Below are 19804 nucleotides of genomic sequence, written 5' to 3' on the forward strand. Positions count from 1 at the left end.
TTACATTATATATATTACATTATAGGGACGTTTTAAACCGTTTTTTGGATCAGAATTTTAAACTTGATGGTAAATGGTAAATGGACTCAACTTATATAGCGCTTTTCCACCTACATTAGGCACTCAATGCGCTTTACAGCAAGGATGCACTCACCCATTCATACTCTCATTCATACACCAACGCACGCAGACACTGGGGGCAAAGTGGGTGAAGTGTCTTGCCCAAGGACACAACGACAGTGTGCACTTTCAGGAGGTGGGCTGAGGTGGGCTTAATGCTCTGGTCAAGCATTTTACGAGGTGGTACTTGATGTGAAAAGTTTGGAACCACTGATGTAACACGTAGCATAACACAATACACTACATAGTGTAATAATACACCTCAGTCTCAACTAAGTAAACATTATGTATATAATTATAAATATTTAAGCACACATACACGCACACCTCTGCTAATAAAGGCAGGCTAGAAACAGACAATTATTCTGTAGGTGTGTTAACAGAGCATTTCGGAAAACAAAGGAAAAGACGTATGTGAGCAAATGTTTATTCCAATCACAATATGAGTAACGCTAATCCATAAAATCTATCTATTACCAGGACATGTTGGTATTTTCTCAATAACATCACAAAAAAAGGGCTGCAATAATATTATGTAATTGCCATGTGGGCATAAGGCAAACCTACTAAGCAGAGGATAACTAAGCATTTGCCAAACCCAATCCACCAAATAATTATGCAATCTCTTTGAAAATCAAATAGAGCTAAATAGAGGTGTGACTCAGCTCAAGCCGTGCACTTACTATATTTGTTCAATATTCATCAGACATTGTGTACCGCCTCTGGGACTGTCTCCATCTGTCACGCATCCTCTTCAATGCACCGGGCCCAGCACAGGGACGCATCTGATACGGTATCATCTCCATGTGTCCCTTAATCTCTCTTTCAAAAGGTTGTGCATGCAATGATCTTATTGTGAGGAGAGAGGGCTTTTAGAGATAGCAGATCAGATGTACAAAACTGGACTGGTGTGGGAAGTAAAAGGGAGAATGGCTGCAGTTGGTGGGTGGTTTAGAAAATAGACAATATTTAGGCCCACACTGCTCTACACTCTATCGATATCCTTTTTAGTTTTTTTTTTAACTGGACATTGGTTAAATTAAAAGGGGTTTTGCATTATTATCCTCTTAACAAAGTGAGTCTGAGTTGCACCTGCACTTATTTTCTGGGTTTACAGCGAATCGTTGTGTTCCTCCATAGTCGACTCATTTCACTACTGATATATATCTTCTATCAGATGACTCGCTCGTCAAAAATGAACAAGACTATAGTTGCTGTGGATTTGCAGGTTTAGTTTTGACCAAGTAATGCAAAACTTACTTTGGTTTAGGCCGACAATGTGATACAAAAAAATACAATCAACAAAATCAGACCTCAGCAAATAAGCTCTAATGAATCAGACACGAACCTCTGTTTAGTCCTCAACCTATTTTTTCTTTTCATACTCAACAAAGCACTGCATCATTTGTCATGCTCTATACACATACATGTAAATGGTTGTAAATACAAGTAATTAGAAATACAGTTTTTCTTCTCTCTCTACAATGAAAAATAAGGTACATTCCTTTCTGTTAATACTGATGCACTCAATTCCTGCGGAGATAAGTATTATCTATATGGGCAACAAAAAGTGCAAACTAGGCGGCCTGCTTATAATAATCCATGTGCTGGTATGCGTTATGATTGTGGTAAGAGAGCATGTGTGCATGTGTGTGTTTAAAGGAGCAGGGGGGAGGAGGGGGTCACGCAGCAGCTGGTTGGCTGTTGGGCTGGTTTCTATGGCAACCTGTGGAAAAAGCTCCATCCCCAAGTCCAGCGCTGATGCTCGATACAGAAGAATACCTTTTTACAACAACACGGCCTTCAATCTTCCTCTCTTTTAATGGCTTCATCTAAAAGATCACAGTATGAACCACGTTGTTGCCAAATTAAGAGCAACATTTGTCCGATTCTGAATTTGAGATTGCAGTCCATGCTTTTTATCTTATTGTTTAGTCTATTGAAACTTCTTGTTTTAACAAATCTGCTCTGATACAACTTCAGATGGTTCAAAATTCTGCAGTGAGACTTCTAGTATGCTGTGGTTTCATGGTTGTAGAACATGCCTTTAGACTGAAGTATTGGAGATATACTAAGAACATATAAGAACAATGCCAGTTTTTTACTGGGACTAAAACACTCAATGATGCTTGGGAGGGTGTGGGTCAACATGTGTGTGCAAAGGATTTTTCAACTGCAACTTAAGCCTACATGTACGGCCGATAGAACACAAATCCTAAATATGAGTAATAACATTGGCAGGGCACATGGATTTGTGTGAAAGCCATGGCTTCTCCTGCAGAGTTGGATGGCAGATCCCAGGTTATTTTGCACAAATCTGGCTGACCTATAGTCAGATGCTTTTTTAGAAGAAATCATCAAATCTGCCTGTTGTAATATATACCCACTGGCCATCCCCACACACACAGCGGGTGTTTAAATAACAGCTAAACTCAGCTATAATTAGCAGTGGTTTGATATTTAAATAAAGCAAAATGGGTTTGAAAGATTAGGCAGGTGCGCTCACGCCTCACAGCTAGAAGGTCCTGGGTTCGATTCCCACCTGGACGGGGCCTTTCTGTGTGGAGTTTGCATGTTCTCCCTGTGTCTGCGTAGGTTTCCTCCGGGTACTCCGGTTTCCACTACCACTAAAAACATGTAAAATAGATTCCCCTCTGGGGCCAGGACTCCCCTGAAAAAGAGATTCTTAATCTCAGTGGGACTATCCTGGTTAAATAAAAGTCAATAAATAAATAAATGTCCCAAAAGCAGTTATCCTAAATAAAACCTTCATACTTTTGCTTTCAGTCCTGAAAATCGCCATGTGAGCACAGGAAGTTGGCTAAATGTAGTAGTAGTAGTAGTAGTAGTAGTAGTAGTAGTAGTAGTAGTAGTAGTAGTAGTAGTAGCAGCAGCAGCAGCAGCAGCAGCAGCAGTAGCAGTAGCAGTAGTAGTGGTAGTAGTAGTAGTAGTAGTAGTAGTAGTGAAGTTTTAATGAAGTCTGGTGTCTGCACTTCAAGGGATTGCTGCCTCCTCCTGGTGGACAAACGTGTAATTACATTGATGAAACGTTTTGAACCATTTCTGCTGCACTTCTCCTTCTCTCACTCAGCGATGTTGCCACAATTACATTGGCAATAGTGGGTTTATTTTATTCATTGTTAAATCATCTTAGTGGGGACACTTTTGGCCTATCCTATCCGACAAGCCTTTCATTTTAATTTTAATAAACCGCAGAAATAACTACTGTCCTAAAATAATGAAGAATAAATTTCCTCAATAAACTAAGTTGGTCTTTTCTGTCTTTGGCTCAAATGGCTAAATTAGATTTCACATCTTACTTTGATTGAATGTACATAATACAGTAAAAGCCTATAAAAATGTAACTTTGTAAATGCTGTCACAGATGTGTCGATGTTTCCACACTGCGTGCACGTTATGAAGTGCAGTTTTCAGACCTTCATTGAACGCCCCACGGGTCCGGGTCAAACGCTGAGTCTTTTCAGAGAGCAGTCATTGCACTGTGTGGATGGAGCGGATGCTGACAACTGTGGGCCATCCTGGGTAAGAAACTGCTCTTCTGTCTTCTTTGGACTTCTGTGGACTTACTTAATGTCGCTAAAGTAAAACAAGAAGGCTGTTCATGTTATTGCTAAGTAAGTACTTTAGTGATATTGCAGTGTAGTGTGTGAGTAATTATTAAATCTACAACTCTCACTGCCACTCTTTTTTATGTTAGTGTGAAATACTGTCTTCATGCAAATGTATAGTCTACTTATCTACTGTCCTCTTTAAAGTGTTTTTGAAAACAACTGTAGATTGTGGCAGGTCTGATTTACGTGAGATACAGTTAATTTCCTTCCACAAAATGCTAATACCAGACTTTAAATGCGAGCATGCATATAAACATAAGACACACCATTTTATTGTCTCATACAATTCGTATTGTGACCAATGTTTTCCATATTGTTGAAGATCTCGTCATGCTCTGTCTTCTCTGTCTGTGCTCTGTTGTTGTCTGAATGAGTGACCACTTAAGTGTTGTTTCTGAGTGTTTTGGGCTCTCAGAAAGGCCCCATAACAGGCACATACTCTGCCAGTGTCATGAACAACAAAGACCCCCCACACCACTCCACACCAGGTGACTTCAGTAACTCTGCTTTGATCGAGCTTGACTTAAAGGTTAGGTGGGTGTTTCACTAACTTAAAGGTCTCCAAAAGGTCTGAGTTCAATCATACTGACCTTGCTTCTATAAGTGTGTATGTGGGATGAGTGGAGGTGGTCTTTGAGCACCCACGGGTGCCTGGCTGCTGTACCAAAGAAAATCCTCTACTTCAGATGGCAACATGAGTCCTGCACACAACAACATGAAAAGCAAATGTACTCTTTCTGATCGACTGTGGGATATTAGATATAAACCTGTAGTTTAACTCTGGATGGAAAAACATACTGTATTAGTAACCAACTGCTGTGAAAATCTGGCCAAGCTGTTGCTCAAGAATCTCCTATTTGACAACAGGCCACAATGACCCTTGTGTTGGCCTAATCCACTTATGTTCAGGCGACAGCAGCAAAAATTAAAGTTGGTAATGGACTAAGCAAATAGTATTAACTCACTGAGCCCCTCCACTAAGTATTTACTGTTTTTGTAACATAATTTTGCAATTCTAGTTACACCTTTAGCTGATTTTGGTTTAGTTTCTCAGAATCTTAAGTGGCACATTTCATGTGTTACTGTTTCTGCTCGTGCCACACCTGTGTAGGTTTGTAATGTAGCTCTCCATAAGACAGGAAATGTGGTTACACTGTTGTAGCGTGGTGTGAAGATGTTTTATCACTTTGCAAAACTGACTGTTTGCAGTCATGAATAATTTCTAACATTACATCTATGGAAAAGTCAACATGAGATGGAAATGTTGTAAATCCAGTTGTATTATAAAGTGCTCTAGCTTAGGGACTTGTTCACTTGTGTAGATTAGGCTAAGGCCAGAAGCTAAAGAGCAATGTACCAGTATTAAATGATCAAGAAATTAAATCATGAAGCTATATTGTTGAAAGTAGTGCAAATATATATTCATGAGAGCACCGTCACTGGAGTAACTCCAATGGGCTTTACAGTTCTGATTGTGCTGCTGTGATTGTTTTTCTTGAGATAAAACTGACCTAATGGGTTAAAGTAAAGCCACTTCATGACGTCTGCAGACCCAGGCACTTGCGGTCAAACATTACTGATCAGAGTTTAGTATTTCAGCTCTAAGAATAGATGCCACCACGGCACTACCACATCCAGGCGAGAGAGCGAGAGAAGGGGGAAAGAGAGAGAGAGGGATTGGGAGAGAGAGAGGGAGAGAGGGGGGGAGGGGGAGAGGGAGGGAGGGGGAAAGAGAAAGAAAGAGAGAGAGAAAGAAAGAGAGAGTGAAGGGGAGAGAGAGAGAGTGGGGGTGAGAGAGAAAGAGAGAGAGAAAGAGTGGGGGTGAGAGAGAGTGGGGGTGAGAGAGAAAGAGAGAGAGAGAGAGAGAGTGGGGGTGAGAGAGGGTGAGAGAGAGAAAGACTCAAATATCACATTGACTGACACTAAGTCAGTGAGTGCAGTGAACAGGGTCTACTGTAGGGAAGCTGCTGTTTAAAAAGAAGGTGCTCGTTGGCCAACAGCTGCTGGGGACATGTGTTTAGGTACAGGCACGGTGTCCTGATTGTGGTAAGTTGGACTTTGTAATAGTTTAGCATAAAAGTATAGGTACTTTAACAAATCTCTGGGTATGTGTGTCATACAGATTTTGTCAACTATCTCTACATTTCGTCAATTCAAAAGTTCCGCAAATAATATTATTGGTTTGTGGTTGTAGATTTTTAAAGATGTTGTATTTAAATCGATGAATCAGGAGCTTGGATTGATTATGTCTCGACTCGTTCCTTCTGTTCTTTTTTATTTATTTATTTTTCTTTGTTTTGTTTTTTGTCAAGAAAAGTACTTTTTAGAAAACAGACCATTTATGTAAGTCCGTTTTCTTATCGATCTGAGTAAGTTTTAGAGAAATTATATCAGTTGAAAGACAAAGTGTACAGATTTGAAACATTATTAGCATTAATAGAAGTTGTTGCGTCAATGAAGTGGTGATTTTACTCAATTACTTTTGTACAGAGTTTGCCTAACTTCCAATTATTGAGTTGTCATGTTTAGATTGATTGTAAATGTAAAAGCTTTCTCTGTCTTATTGCAGGTTGAAACTTCAGATCACCTTCTGGACTCGCCCATCTTCCATTTAATAATAGAGAAATCACTGCTGGCTGAGGATTTCTGTCAAGGATTACCTCCAAGACCTTCTTGTTTTTGCGGAGGCCATTCAACAATTAGTTCAGTGTTACGCTGCCGAACTGTGGAGACATGTCACCTTTCCTGAGAATTGGATTTTCAAACTTTGAGATCGATCCTGGTCTGGCCTATCACGAAGAAGTGCTCAACCCTTACTGCGCCGTCTATATGAAAGAGCCCATTGACACAGGTGAGACATTACGTATTATCTCAGGCTAGGAGAACTGATTATGTTGCTAATATTGCACAGCTAGTTTTGTTTAAGAGATTTTTTTAACTGCATATCACATTATTCAATTTGATAAACATGTGATAGTAATTGTGGTCTTTTTGTTGTTGCTTGTTGTATCAAAATGTATAATTGGAGGCAGAATGGATGTTGTCAGTGTCCAACAGCGAAACTATTTTAAGAAGCAGCAGTAAAGGCGAGACATAAACATTACAGTCATTGTGACTTGTTTGGTACATGACGTGTTTATGACAAAGAAGTTCTGCTAAATGAGTGGGAGAGTTTCTAAAATGTAGAAGTTGTGTGTCATTTTTAGAGGCTATTACTGGAAGATCAAATACCCTTAATGTGTTCTGATTTACTTTCATTGTTATCAATAGTGGCAGTTGGGAAGCGTTTGAAGTGAAACAAAATTCAAATAATACTTATAATTGTACTGTATCACTACTCCATAGCACAGGGATCTCCAGTCAGTTTTAACACTCCTATTACCTGTCCTGCCCTTTCCAAGTAGCCCCTTAAAAACCTACACAGAAGCTTGACCAGTCAGTGGATACATTATGTTTTTGCTCCGTCCATGTTGACACAATCTGCAAATGTTTAGATAAATACACTAAAGCAGGGGTAGGTTTGTGTCATCGAGGGCCGATTTTCTTCATTGCCAAAACACCAAGGGCCGAAACACACAACTGTAGCCCAAAGTAAAGTTTTGCACATAATATATGACCTAATGGGGTGTTTTGCTGGTAAATGTGAAAATATTGACAGTATTTTCCACATTTTAGAGTCCTTTTTATGTATGTGGTCTCTGATTTATGAATAAATGTTTCTTCAAAACTCTCTTGGGGGCCAAAGGTTCAGTATCAAGTGGAAAATTGTCATTAATTGCACTGAAGTATCAACTCTCTACCATATTTGTGACATTTTTGTCGATGACAGGGTAATAAAAGGTTGGAGACCTCTGCCAATAGTACATAAGGCCTTTATTCACAAATGCACAAGGCTGATAAGTCACTCAGACACGTGTTGGGAGTGCATCTGACTATCTCTAACCACTGGAGCATATGAGTGCAAGGTTTGGGGCTAAAAACAGAAAGAAGGAAAGATGACTGTTCTTTTCCTCTTTTGTAAACCTACACGAATTACCCCGGTTGTGCAGTTTCATTCAGTGAAGCAGTCTCTACGCACTGAGTGAACTCCACCGCTCTCTTCTACTTGATCCTGATGGCAGTCTAAATATATGAAACGTTGACTCACTGATGGGCAGGTGCTTTATGTCAGGCTTTACTTACAGCTGATTAAATTTGTTATAGTGATGTCTTTTTTTTTTTTTTTTACAGTACAGAGAAATTTATTTGCAAGAAATGATGGATTTGTGTGATTAACAAAGTTGCTTGATGCAAAGGGAGAATGTTGTTTTGTGTCAGAATCGTGTTTGAGTTGAAGACAGCAGCTGCAGGATCTGCTGGAGGAAGCACTGATCACTTTAGGAGTGTAAGGCTTAGTGGCTTTATTGTTGAAGCCGTCAGACATGTGGATGTTATGTAAGTCAGTATTAGAGAGGTTACAGCGGAGAAAAATGAGCAGCTGTCATTTATGCAGCTTTAATGTGGCTTTATAACGTTTTAGAAAATCGCCAGATGTGAAGAGAAAATAGGTCCAATCTCTGCTGTAATAATACTGTACTTCCTGTGGTAGATCCTGGAGATGCACCGAATCAGCTTCTTTCCTTCTTTGCTTCTTTGATACCGATACTGGGGGTTTGAGTGTCTGCCGATATCCGATGTTAGCCGATAGCAAGAGACTTTCTTAAAAGTGTCTTTCTCTGAATGAAAAAGTGAAAGGTCCTCTTTACTTCATTTTAAGATCAATAACATGTGAGGTTTTCCAATAATAAATTGAAATTGAATCAAGTCTTATCTTTTCTTGTCATGATGTTTCAGATCAATGATCAATTATATCTATTAATAAACTAATGGAAAACATTTATCAAGGATCACTGGATGCTTTTATAGTTTGGCTACATGACAGGCTTTTAGGTTGCTTTAATATAAACAACTCACATAAAGTGATCTAATCATTACAACTTGTGCATTAAAATGTGTTAGATCAGTTATTCTTTAACAGCATTTTATAAACTAAAATACAAACACTACACTTGGCTCCAGCAGTGGTTATTATATTTTATTAGGCTACTTTAGGTGATTCAATCATAATATTTCAGCCTTGATTAGTGTCCGTTAGCATTAGCATGCTGCCACTAGCATTAGCATGCTGTTGACGATCAAAGATACATTTGCAGAGGTTAAAACTATTGAATTGAATTAAAATGATGGAATTCTCCTGCTTCTTAGCTCCAGCATCCCTTGTAGATCCAGAAGATTATCACATGATTCATGACCATGGGAAAGCCATTGTACAGAAGATTATTTGATAGAACGTTTAGTAAAATTATTACCTTTTTCCCATATTTTACTTTTTGGTGATTTTTTAACTGTTAGCTTATGCAGAACTGAAGCGTTCAATGGAAGATATTTACCGTCTCACATTTGCATATGTGCTTTTGTGTTTTATTTTCTCAGAGAAAGGCCAGGTGTACAAGCAGAAGAAGCCCACCATGTACCCCCCCTGGAGCACCACGTTTGACGCTCATGTCCATCGCGGTCGGATCATGCACATCATGGTGAAGGACCGAACGGCAGAGCTCAAGTCTGAGGCCACCGTGGCTCTGGACACTTTGGCCACTCGCTGCAAGAAGGAGAACGGCAAACTGGAGATGTGGGTTAGTGCACTGCTCCTGTGTAGTGTGTACCAGCTCCTAATGGATACAAGTGTCCCCAGGCCCCAGATGGTGCTTTTGGGTCAAAGGAACAAATATACAATTTACTAATCCTCTCTTGGCCATTAAGAATAAGTGCATTTATCCACCATTAGTGTTACTTTTTATATAAACCATCTTGTTCTCCATATGATGTTTGCATGAACTGATTTCTTCAGTGTTTAACTATTCATATCAGTGTAGTGGGGAATTAATTGCAATTGAATCGTAATCGCAAATTTGGTCGTAATCAGCAAACTACAAACGTATTTAGGTAATGTAGTACAAGGATTCATGACATAGACAATGACTGTTGTTTAGACCTTAAACATGTTCAGAAATGCATGTGCTTCATGGATTTGTGTAGAAATGTCAAACGGTGAGGCCTGCCTCTCAAGGTATTCACAGTGTGCACTGTAAACTGAATCTTTATTTCAACACATCAATTGCAAATCCAATCGTTTATCAGAAAAATTGTTGTTTTATTGAGTTGTCTTTGTCTGATGTCTGTTTCAGCTGGATCTGAAGCCGCAGGGACGCGTGCGGATGGAAGCACGATATTTCCTGGAAAAAAGTGGTGAGTGCCTGATACCGTCTCTGTAACACTCCTCGGTTTCAGTTCTCTGCGGAAGTGTAAACATGAGAATTAATCTGTAAAGTTTGCCGGTGTAAAACAGGGTTTCATACCTCCACAACTGTTATTCCCGTGACACCCATATCTTATAAAAGTCAAAATTTTTAGGCAACATAATAGGGATTTTGCATGTTAGCTTTAAATAAGAGATGCAATTTATTCATTTTTATTAAAGTCATAGCCTGGTAGTCCAAGGGTTTTACAAATTTCATAAAATGTGCAAAATCATCCACCTGGTCTTGCATTTTGATGTTAAGTAAGTAATTTTATATATTTTATATTTTGTAAATATATGGTCATGTTTGAAAACAGTTAAGGGGGAAAACTATTTTGAAAAATCTAAACTTTCTCTAATTGTTCAAAAACTACTTAAACAAATGCTGAATTATGAAAATAGTTTTCTACTAAATAAAGATACAAGGACATGGGGAGGAGCAAAGTGGTTCAACAGCCCATAAATGCATAAATAACGGAGAATGGTAACATATTGCTACATGTTAGCATCAGGCTAATGCTAATGGCTGGCTAGCACAAGCTACAACTGCCTTATTTTCACTTCCACTAAACAATCTGCTGTGAGAAAATATCCATATGGACCCGATTTACACTTGACTTTATTTGTATGTGATAAATAAGTTCATATTCCACCAGAAAATGGCAAAAACAAGTGAAAAATTGTGTTTCCCAAAAGATTATATTTTCCCCCTCGGCTAGGCCACGCCCCCTTCTATGACGAGATGCCGTCTGTATCTATCAAAGTTAAGCTTCCTCCCGCATTGACCAATAAGACGAGCTTTTCCTGTGACCCAGCCTGGCAGGTCCAATCAGGAGGGAGGGGGAGGAGCTTGATTGGTTACTTTCTAATTTCACTCTATCTTTCCTCATTTTGCAAACTTACAGACTTTAATTGAAAGAGGAAAACATAATGAAAACTTGTATTTAGCCTCAGCCTTCATTATGGGGTCAGTGATATCAGACAAACTTTGCCCTGTCCCAGACGCTGCTGGTGCTGCTGAGGGCGACTCTGATGCTGAACGGGATCGGGAGGGCCTGTTCGCCCTGAACCACAGAAGGGGGGCCATCAAACAAGCCAAAATCCACCTGGTCAAATGTCACGAGTTCAGCGCTACCTTCTTCCCTCAGCCCACCTTCTGTTCCGTGTGCAAAGAGTTTGTCTGGTAAATAATCAAACTATGAAACCACAAAGTTAATCACACCTTTTTAATTTTCCTAACGGCGTTTCTCGCATGGCAGGGGTCTGAACAAGCAGGGCTATCAGTGCAGGGGTAAGTGTGAAACAAGGAAACTGGTGTGGGCAGTTTATACCTTTTGCCTAAAATGTCTGTACTTTCAAGTCTAATGGCGTCTGTGGCTCCTTTTTAGAGTGCAACGCAGCAATACACAAAAAATGCATCGACAAAGTTATCGCCAAATGCACTGGTTCTGCAGTAAACAGTAAAGAGACTATGGTAAGTTTGACAATCACACACATTACACACAAACAATTAAGAAATACCATAAATTACAGACCAGACCTGTTATATTTAATTTCTTGCTCAGCACTGTGTAATAAATACAGTATATGTGCAAGTAACATTAGTCTAGACTCTATGACCTAATTGCATTCAAGCTACTTTAACGCTCTAGAATAAGACGATGTAAAAGGATCCCATCTCTCAACATAATCTCATTGTACTGACATCGAGCAAACGGCTCTGGCTCAGTTTTTTATAGCTTCAACTGCAGTAAAGCGATCCAATTCCCTTAAAGAGTTCTGGTCTGTCCTCCAACTCAATATTGAACCACCTGTGGTCGCCCACAGGCTGTACTGGTCTGTTGTTGTGCTCATTATGTGTTTTTGTCTCCTGCAGATTCACAAGGAGCGCTTTAAGATCGACATGCCGCACAGGTTCAAAGTGTACAACTATAAAAGCCCCACGTTCTGTGAGCACTGTGGCACGCTGCTGTGGGGGCTGGCCAAGCAGGGGCTCAAATGTGAGGGTGAGAGGGAAACTTTTCATCACCAGGATTTTCAGAAGGATAGTCAGAACACTTTTATTAAGCCCCGCCTTAACCGAGCACATTTTCTCCAGTTTCTCCAGTTTTGCAATAGCCAATTGTAAAAGCCTGGAAAAAAGGATCAAAATAGCGACAAAAACGTGATGAAAAAGCAACAAAAATGTGACACAAAAGTGACGAAAGAGCAATGGAAACACGATAAAAAACAACAAAAAATTACAAAAACTCTTCAAAAAAGTGACAAGAAAGGGACGAAAATGCAATAGAAACATGACAAAAAGCGACAAAAAAGAGACGAAAACACATCAAAAACTCTGGTTTGGACTGGTTTAGACTAGGTTTAATGTGGTTTGGACCAGGTGTGGACTGGTTTAATCTAGGTTTAATCAATCAATCAATCAATCAAAACTTTATTTATAAAGCGCTTTTCATACAGAGTTGTAACACAAAGTGCTTTACAGATTAAAAGCAGTTCCCGCCCACCCAACCACCCACTCTTCCAAACAGACAACAACACTGCTCACCCCACCCCCCTCCCCATAGCCACATACACACACGCAGGCACACACACACACACACACAGCCACACGCACACACGCAGCCACACACACACACATACACGATGAGATAATGGACGTAATGCTGAGTCTGGGTACAGATGATTAGACCTGGTTTATGCTGGTTTGGACTGGTTTATGTTGATTTGGACTGGTTTATGTTGATTTGGACTGGTTGATGCTGGTTTGGGCTGGTTAATTCCTGGTTTATGCTGGTTTGGACTGGTTTGATTGGTTTTAGACTAGGTTTAGCAATGGAAACACGATAAAAAAAAGTGACAAGAAAGTGACGAAAACACGACAAAAAAGCAATGAATAAAAGACATAAAAAAAGCAACAAAAAAGCCACAAAAGTGACAAAAGCACAATGGCAACATGACAAAAAAACGGGGGGAAAAAAGCAATTAAAAGGCAACAAAAAACGACAAAAACATGATAAAAAGAGACGAAAACAAATCAAAAGCTCTTCAAAAATGTGTCAAAAACGTGACGGAAATGAAACCGAAAAGCGACAAAAATGCAACAAGAACGCAACAAAAACATAATAAAGAAAGTGACACAAACACAACAAAAAAGCAATGAATAAAAGCGAACAAAAACGCTTCAAAAATGTGACAAAAACACGGCGATGAGACAAAAAAGTTATGATCACCTTTGTAGCTTTTTTGTAGGTAAAGCCAAACTGGAGAAAATGTGCTCGGTTCAGGCAGGGGGTAAGAGGTTCACAGTCAGATGTTTTAGGATATAAGTGGTATTTTACACATTAAAACAAGAGAGCCTTAACATTTATGAATCTGAAAACAAATGTCACCATCTTGTACAGTTATGTGCCCTTTAAGCACTGTATATGGTATGGTAAGTTTCAGGGCTTTTGTGGTATTTTAATTTAGCTCAAAATGTCACCTACGACCAAATATTAACCCCTCATGAAGTCAAAATCCAAATGATGTTTGTTTTTTTGTAGAATGCAGTATGAATGTGCATCATAAGTGCCAGAACAAAGTGGCCAACCTCTGTGGGGTCAATCAGAAGCTCATGGCTGAAGCTCTGGCTATGATTGAAAGCAAACAGCAGGTCGGGTTTGAAGCAATTCAGTTCATTCAGTGGCTTCGACGTTGCATATGCTTTACGTTCTTGATTGTGTGGCGTTGTAGCAGGCCAAAACCTCCAAAGACAGTGACATGTTCAGTCGCGAGGGTCCCGTCGGTATCGGCCAGCCCGGGGTGGTCCGAGCTCCATCTGGCATCATTATGGGTCTACCAGCAGTTGCAATACCTAACAAAGGCAAGGGACAATATTATTTTACAATATTCTTTTGAGGGAAAACGTGTTTAAGTGTGTCTGTCTTATACCACAGAGCAGCAGGGTGTTTCTTGGGAGGGGCCCACAGGAACAGCACCCACACTGGAGGAAGATGAGGAGCCTCTCTATGCTGTTCCCAGGAAAGATCATACCACCAAATTTACCGTCAATGACTTTGTCCTGCACAAGATGCTGGGGAAGGGGAGTTTTGGCAAGGTAATTTAAAATAACATAGAATAGCTACTTACAGCTTAATTGAACTACCATTAAAGTTTGTATAAGCTGAAATTAATTGAAGGAAGGACACATACAGTAGACGTCTGTATCTTCTTGCCATTTGTATTCAGCGGTGGTTTAAAGAAGCGTGTTTTATGCAGTGTGTGAATGTGTTTCCACTGCCTGCAGGTGTTTCTAGCAGAGTTAAAGAGCAGTGGGCAGTTCTTCGCGGTCAAGGCTCTTAAAAAGGACGTGGTGCTTATGGACGACGATGTGGAGTGCACCATGGTGGAGAGAAGGATCTTATCTTTAGCCTGGGAAAACCCCTTCCTCACACACCTCTACTGCACCTTTCAGACTAAGGTAACGTTGGATCAGATGTGCATTCAGACGTTTGATGGCTCTTGCCTCACTTTGGTGGAGCACACTTTGGACTGGTTCATGCTGGTTTGGACTGGTTAAGACCTGCTTTGGACTGGTTTAGATTAGGTTTGGACTGGTTTATACTGGTTTCGACAAGGTTTAGACTGGTACATGCCGGTTTAGATCTGGCCTTTACAGGTTTAGACTGGTTTAGACTAGATTTGGACTGGATTATACTGGTTTAGGCCAGGTTTAGACTGGTACATACTGATTTAGATCAAGCTTGGACTGGTTTAGACCTGGTTTAGACACTGGTTTAGACCAGGTTTAGACTGGTACATGCCGGTTTAGATCAGGCCTTTACAAGTTAAGACTGGTTTAGACTAGGTTTGGACTGGATTATACTGGTTTAGGCCAGGTTTAGACTGGTACATGCTGATTTAGATCAAGCTTGGAATGGTTTAGACCTGGTTTAGACACTGTTTTAGACCAGGTTTAGACTGGTACATGCCGGTTTAGATCAGGTCTTTACAGGTTTATACAGGTTTAGACTAGGTTTGGACCGGTTTATACTGGTTTAGACCAGGTTTAGACTGGTACATGCCAGTTTAGACCAGGTTTAGACTGGTACATGCCAGTTTAGACCAGGTGTGGACTGGTTTAGACTGGTACATACTGGTTTCAATCAGGTTTGGACTGGTTTAAAAAACATTGATGTGTGTCCCCAAATGGTTAGAAAATACTTTTTTTTATGGTGGTTGGTGGTTGGTTGTAGGGAGTGACATTACAGGGTTAAGACGGTCCTGGGTTCAAGTTGCCTTTTCTCCTTGGGTCTGGTTGAGTTTGCTCAGCCTGCTCCGGTTTTTCCGTTTTTTCTAATCAAAACACGGTCATCCACTGTCTGCAATGAGTAATGGGCCACCTATGGGAACAATAAAGTAACCTTACCATGTCAACAAATGTGCATATTAAAAAAAATAAAGTACACAGTCCAGAAGTTCATCAAATGTCATATGTATTATTCAATTTTCTATCTGTGTCAATTTCAGGAGAATCTTTTCTTTGTGATGGAGTATCTAAATGGAGGAGATCTTATGTTCCACATCCAAAGCTGCCACAAGTTCGACTTATACAGATCCACGTATGTATCCATCTAACTTGTCTGAAGAGTTGTAGCTTTGCATTAAGAAGTGTTTGAAGTCACTCTACTTTGTGTGTTTCTTCTGCAGTTTTTATGGAGCTGAAATCATCTGTGGGCTCCAGTTCCTTCACTCGAAAGGCATTATTTACAGGTAGGGTTTCTTTGTGGAACTGCAATGGATACGGAGCAGATTGTCAATACTCACAAGGACGTACAAATGGCCGGCTCTATTTTTAACTTTTTCTGCCTGCGTCTGCGCTCCTTTGTTTTTCTGCAGGGACCTGAAGTTGGATAATGTGCTGCTGGACTCTGAAGGACATATAAAGATAGCAGACTTTGGCATGTGTAAGGAAAGCATGCTGGAGGATTCAAGGACAGCTACTTTTTGTGGAACTCCGGACTACATCGCTCCAGAGGTGAGCGGGTTTTTTCCAGTATATTAGTTTTGGTAATATGTTCTTCTTGGTGATGTAGCATTTGCAAGCTAACTGCTACGTAAAAAGTAATGAATGACTAAATTAATGACTAAATCTACAAACTAAAAGAACGGAACGAAGTAAAGGCACTGTACACTTGACGTCGACTTCTCCTGCTTTTTCGCTCTTACTCGAGTGCAATATTTGGTTATTTTTTTTCTCTGTGAGTGAATCTGCCTCAAGTAACATTTGAAAATGAAAAGTGAAATTTAAATTATTTTATTAGAACGCTATCTTAAGGATTGTTTCTTAAATCTGATTTAACCTCTTAACCCCGACCTTGGCTTTACCGAAATCTAAAAGCTTCTTTAAAATAGCGACAAGAAAATTACGAAAAAAAAGTGCCAAAAAGCAACAAAAACTTAACAATGTAACAAAAAAGAAACAAAAAACAGCTAAAAGGCTACACAACGCAATGTAACATAAAAGAAAAAAGAAAAAAAAACACAAAAGTAATAAAAATGTGACAATAAAGCAACGGAAAAGCTTAAAAAATATGGTAAGAAGATGACAGTTTTTTGTAAAGCCAAGCTGGAGTAAATGCGCTCGGATATGGTGGGGATTAAGAGGTTAAGGATCGTTTTCTTTGCAAGTCCAACAGAACAAGCCCTATATCACATGTGAAATATCTTATTTACTCTGGCCTAATTCCTTTGTGACATAAATTATCCCAAAAAGTTTCCATACACAATGAAGGCTTAATTTAAATATTAAAATATTGTGAGATATATATTTCTAATTAGGTGTAAAACAGTTGTTGGTCTTTTGTTTCAGCAGGAGCTTTTTTTGCTGTGTTTTTGTCTATGAAACGCTCAACAGTTTGGACCTGGAAGCAGCTTATTATTATCAGTGTGACAAACATAGACCATTCTCAGTCATGTGACTTTTGCAATCAGCTGTTTGGATCTGCTGTGCCTATTTAAGTATAAATTAAAATGGAGCCTCAAATGAATGGACAAATCAAATAACTCTGTAGTCTCAAATGGCTATTAAAGTAATGTGTACTCTTATTTAAATATTTCCACAGTTGAGAATGAACGGTTTATTTAACCCACATACTGTACATTCTCTGCCTTGCCAGATCTTGCTGGGTCAGAAGTACAACAGCTCGGTGGATTGGTGGTCGTTCGGGGTTCTTCTGTACGAGATGCTCATTGGCCAGTCGCCGTTTCATGGTCGCGATGAGGAGGAGCTGTTTCAGTCCATTCGAACAGATAACCCTGTTTATCCGCGCTGGCTCACCAAGGACTCCAAGGACATCCTGATTAAGGTCAGTCAATAAATAATCTAGTGTATTTTGTACTTGTACCAGTATTTGTACATTTACTACTGTTTCTGCTGTTTGTTTTTGTTGCATGGGCAATCACAGTAGTGCAGGGGTAGGCAATATCAGGCCCGGGGGCCAAAACCGGCCCTCCATCATCAAACTGGCCCTCGAGATGATTTTGAGAAATAATATGACACAAATCAGAGATCAAATGCCTGTTAAAGTACTCTAGAAATGTGAAAAATACTGTCAATTTCTAAAAATGTCTTAGCAGAGCACACCCTTTAAGGGTGTACAAGATGAGTATTCTTTAAACTCATCTATAGGTAGAAATGACTTAAATCTACTTGAATTAAGAGATTAAATCTAAAATTGGAGTAGATTTGGTGGTCTGGCCTTAGAGCAGATAGAACCTATTCTTGCCAATGGAACAAGCTCACGTTTCTTTCTTAATTCAGATTATTTTGTATAATTTCAAGTGAATAATGAATAATTTTCAAAGTAAAAGTTAATTTGTCTTTTTTAATTTTCCAGTGGGATTTCTCTTTGTTCCATTGGCATTAGCGTTTTTATCTGATCTTAGATTAGTTCAAACCGACTCAAATTTAACATTAAAAAAAACTTTATTCAAGTGATTTTAAGTAATTGATCTAATTTCAGATGGACATTTTTACAGTGTATATGATGTACAACACTGGCATATGTAGAAAGTGATACTTTACTTCAATAGGTGGCGTTCACGATTTAGAATGTGATGATGTCATAATGTCTGATGGAGGGCAGGGCCAATACAACTCTATGGGAGAAATACAGTTTTTGTAAGAAATCTCCAAAACGAAAATTGACAAATGTTTTTCCTCATCAGTATTTGATCGTGATTGGATTCACAAACCTGTGATATTATTTTTATGTCTGAAAGTCCTTTCTATTGGACAGCATCACTGCCATGTTTTCGTATTTGTCACCACTTTTTAACTTTTTCTGAGAAAATAATTGGACATTAGTTCATATGAGCTGACAGAGGAGACGATGAACTTTGTGACGTTTTTCTGTTTCATGTGGATCTCTACAGTAATGCCTGAGATATGAGCCAAAAAACAAAAACATAAAAATATGCATTTTGTCAGTTACCACAGTTACCATAGTTACCGTCAGTTGCTCCACCTCAATTTTAAACTATGGGCTCTTTAGAATGTTGTGTTTTGACGATGAGGAAAACCGGCCCTCGACCGAGCAAAATAGCCAATATTTCTTGAGACTTAACGTAGATAATTTGGTTTAAAAAAATAGGACACTTATTAAGACAGGCTCTAAATAGCGAGTGCAGAAAAATTAAGTATTCTTTTTTTGGGGCCGTGTTGTGCCTGATTTAACATTTGAAAATGAGTCGCTTGTCCTGTAAATGCACAGGTGTGTCTGGCTCACTTGGTTTATTCCCATAACTTTGTATAAATTATTAGACTGATTTTTTAATAGACAATTAAGTTATTTGAAATCATGAAATGCATCTTCCAGCTGTTTGTGAGAGAGCCAGAGGAGCGCCTGGGAGTCAAAGGGGACGTCAGGCAGCACAGTTTCTTCGGAGGCATCAATTGGAAAGCAATGGAACAACGGCAGGTGGCTCCTCCTTTCAAGCCGACTATAGTAAGTTTTTTTTTTTCTTTGTAATCGCGAAGCAATTCAAACAACATCAGGCTTCTCAAAGTGATTCCCTGATTAAAATATCAGATTAAATGTCCTGTAACTCTATCCCGCAGGCGTCGCCCAGTGACTGCAGCAACTTTGACAAAGAGTTCATCAACGAGAAGCCGAGACTGTCCTGTGCCGACCGGACGCTCATCAACAGTGTGGACCAGACAATGTTCCAAAACTTCTCTTTCGTCAACCCGACCCTGACACACATCGCGGGCCGTAAGCTGTAGCAAAACTGAAACTGCCTGAGGTCGAGCTACAACCAACAGTCAATGTTGAAGAATCTGATACTGAGAAAAGCGGCTGCAAAGAAAAAAACAATTACAGGAAGTCAGCAGATATTAAACGATCAACAAGTACTGTTTAAAACATATTTGATTCAGTCAGATTTTACTTTACTCATATGTTTAGGAGGATAAAGATATGGACTGACTGCACTGCGTGGATAAGTGCACTAGTGGATTGTCCTTAAGTCAATACGTTTGTTGAGTTGTGATGTCATCGCTCCACTTCCGGGTCCAACAGAACTTTGGACCTACGTATTCACTATAATGGGATGTTGCTGATTTTAACCTGCTGTAGAGCCGACTATAATCCTCTTTTTAAACATCTGATCGCAAAGAAATATTACATTTACTCTGGATTTTCTTTAGTAAGTCTTGACATTAATTATTAAC

The 19804-nt window shown here is 39.4% G+C and overlaps 1 protein-coding gene across 6 annotated transcripts; it reads left to right on the forward strand.

Annotated features, from left to right (window-relative positions):
- The first annotated feature begins 3620 nt into the window (after positions 1–3620).
- On the forward strand, positions 3621–19493 carry prkcq (protein kinase C, theta). 6 transcript variants are annotated; one of them, XM_079581815.1, is made up of 19 exons: positions 3637–3663; positions 4075–4240; positions 6322–6603; positions 9225–9424; positions 9977–10037; positions 11092–11272; positions 11349–11380; positions 11478–11563; positions 11966–12095; positions 13635–13744; positions 13825–13954; positions 14028–14188; positions 14378–14551; positions 15601–15692; positions 15781–15843; positions 15970–16108; positions 17250–17438; positions 18951–19079; positions 19193–19493. In XM_079581815.1, the coding sequence occupies exons 3-19, from the start codon at positions 6486–6488 to the stop codon at positions 19355–19357; spliced, it is 2160 nt and encodes a 719-aa protein (XP_079437941.1). In that variant the 5' UTR covers positions 3637–3663; positions 4075–4240; positions 6322–6485; the 3' UTR covers positions 19358–19493. The 6 variants fall into 6 exon arrangements, with proteins under 6 accessions (XP_079437940.1, XP_079437941.1, XP_079437939.1 ...); XM_079581814.1 differs by lacking the exon at positions 4075–4240 and having other exon boundaries at positions 3621–3663; XM_079581813.1 differs by lacking the exons at positions 3637–3663; positions 4075–4240 and adding an exon at positions 5691–5798.
- The last annotated feature ends 311 nt before the right edge of the window (positions 19494–19804 follow it).

This window comes from Gobius niger (genome assembly GCF_951799975.1).
Source record: "Gobius niger genome assembly, chromosome: 2".
In the NCBI taxonomy this organism is placed as follows: domain Eukaryota; kingdom Metazoa; phylum Chordata; class Actinopteri; order Gobiiformes; family Gobiidae; genus Gobius; species Gobius niger.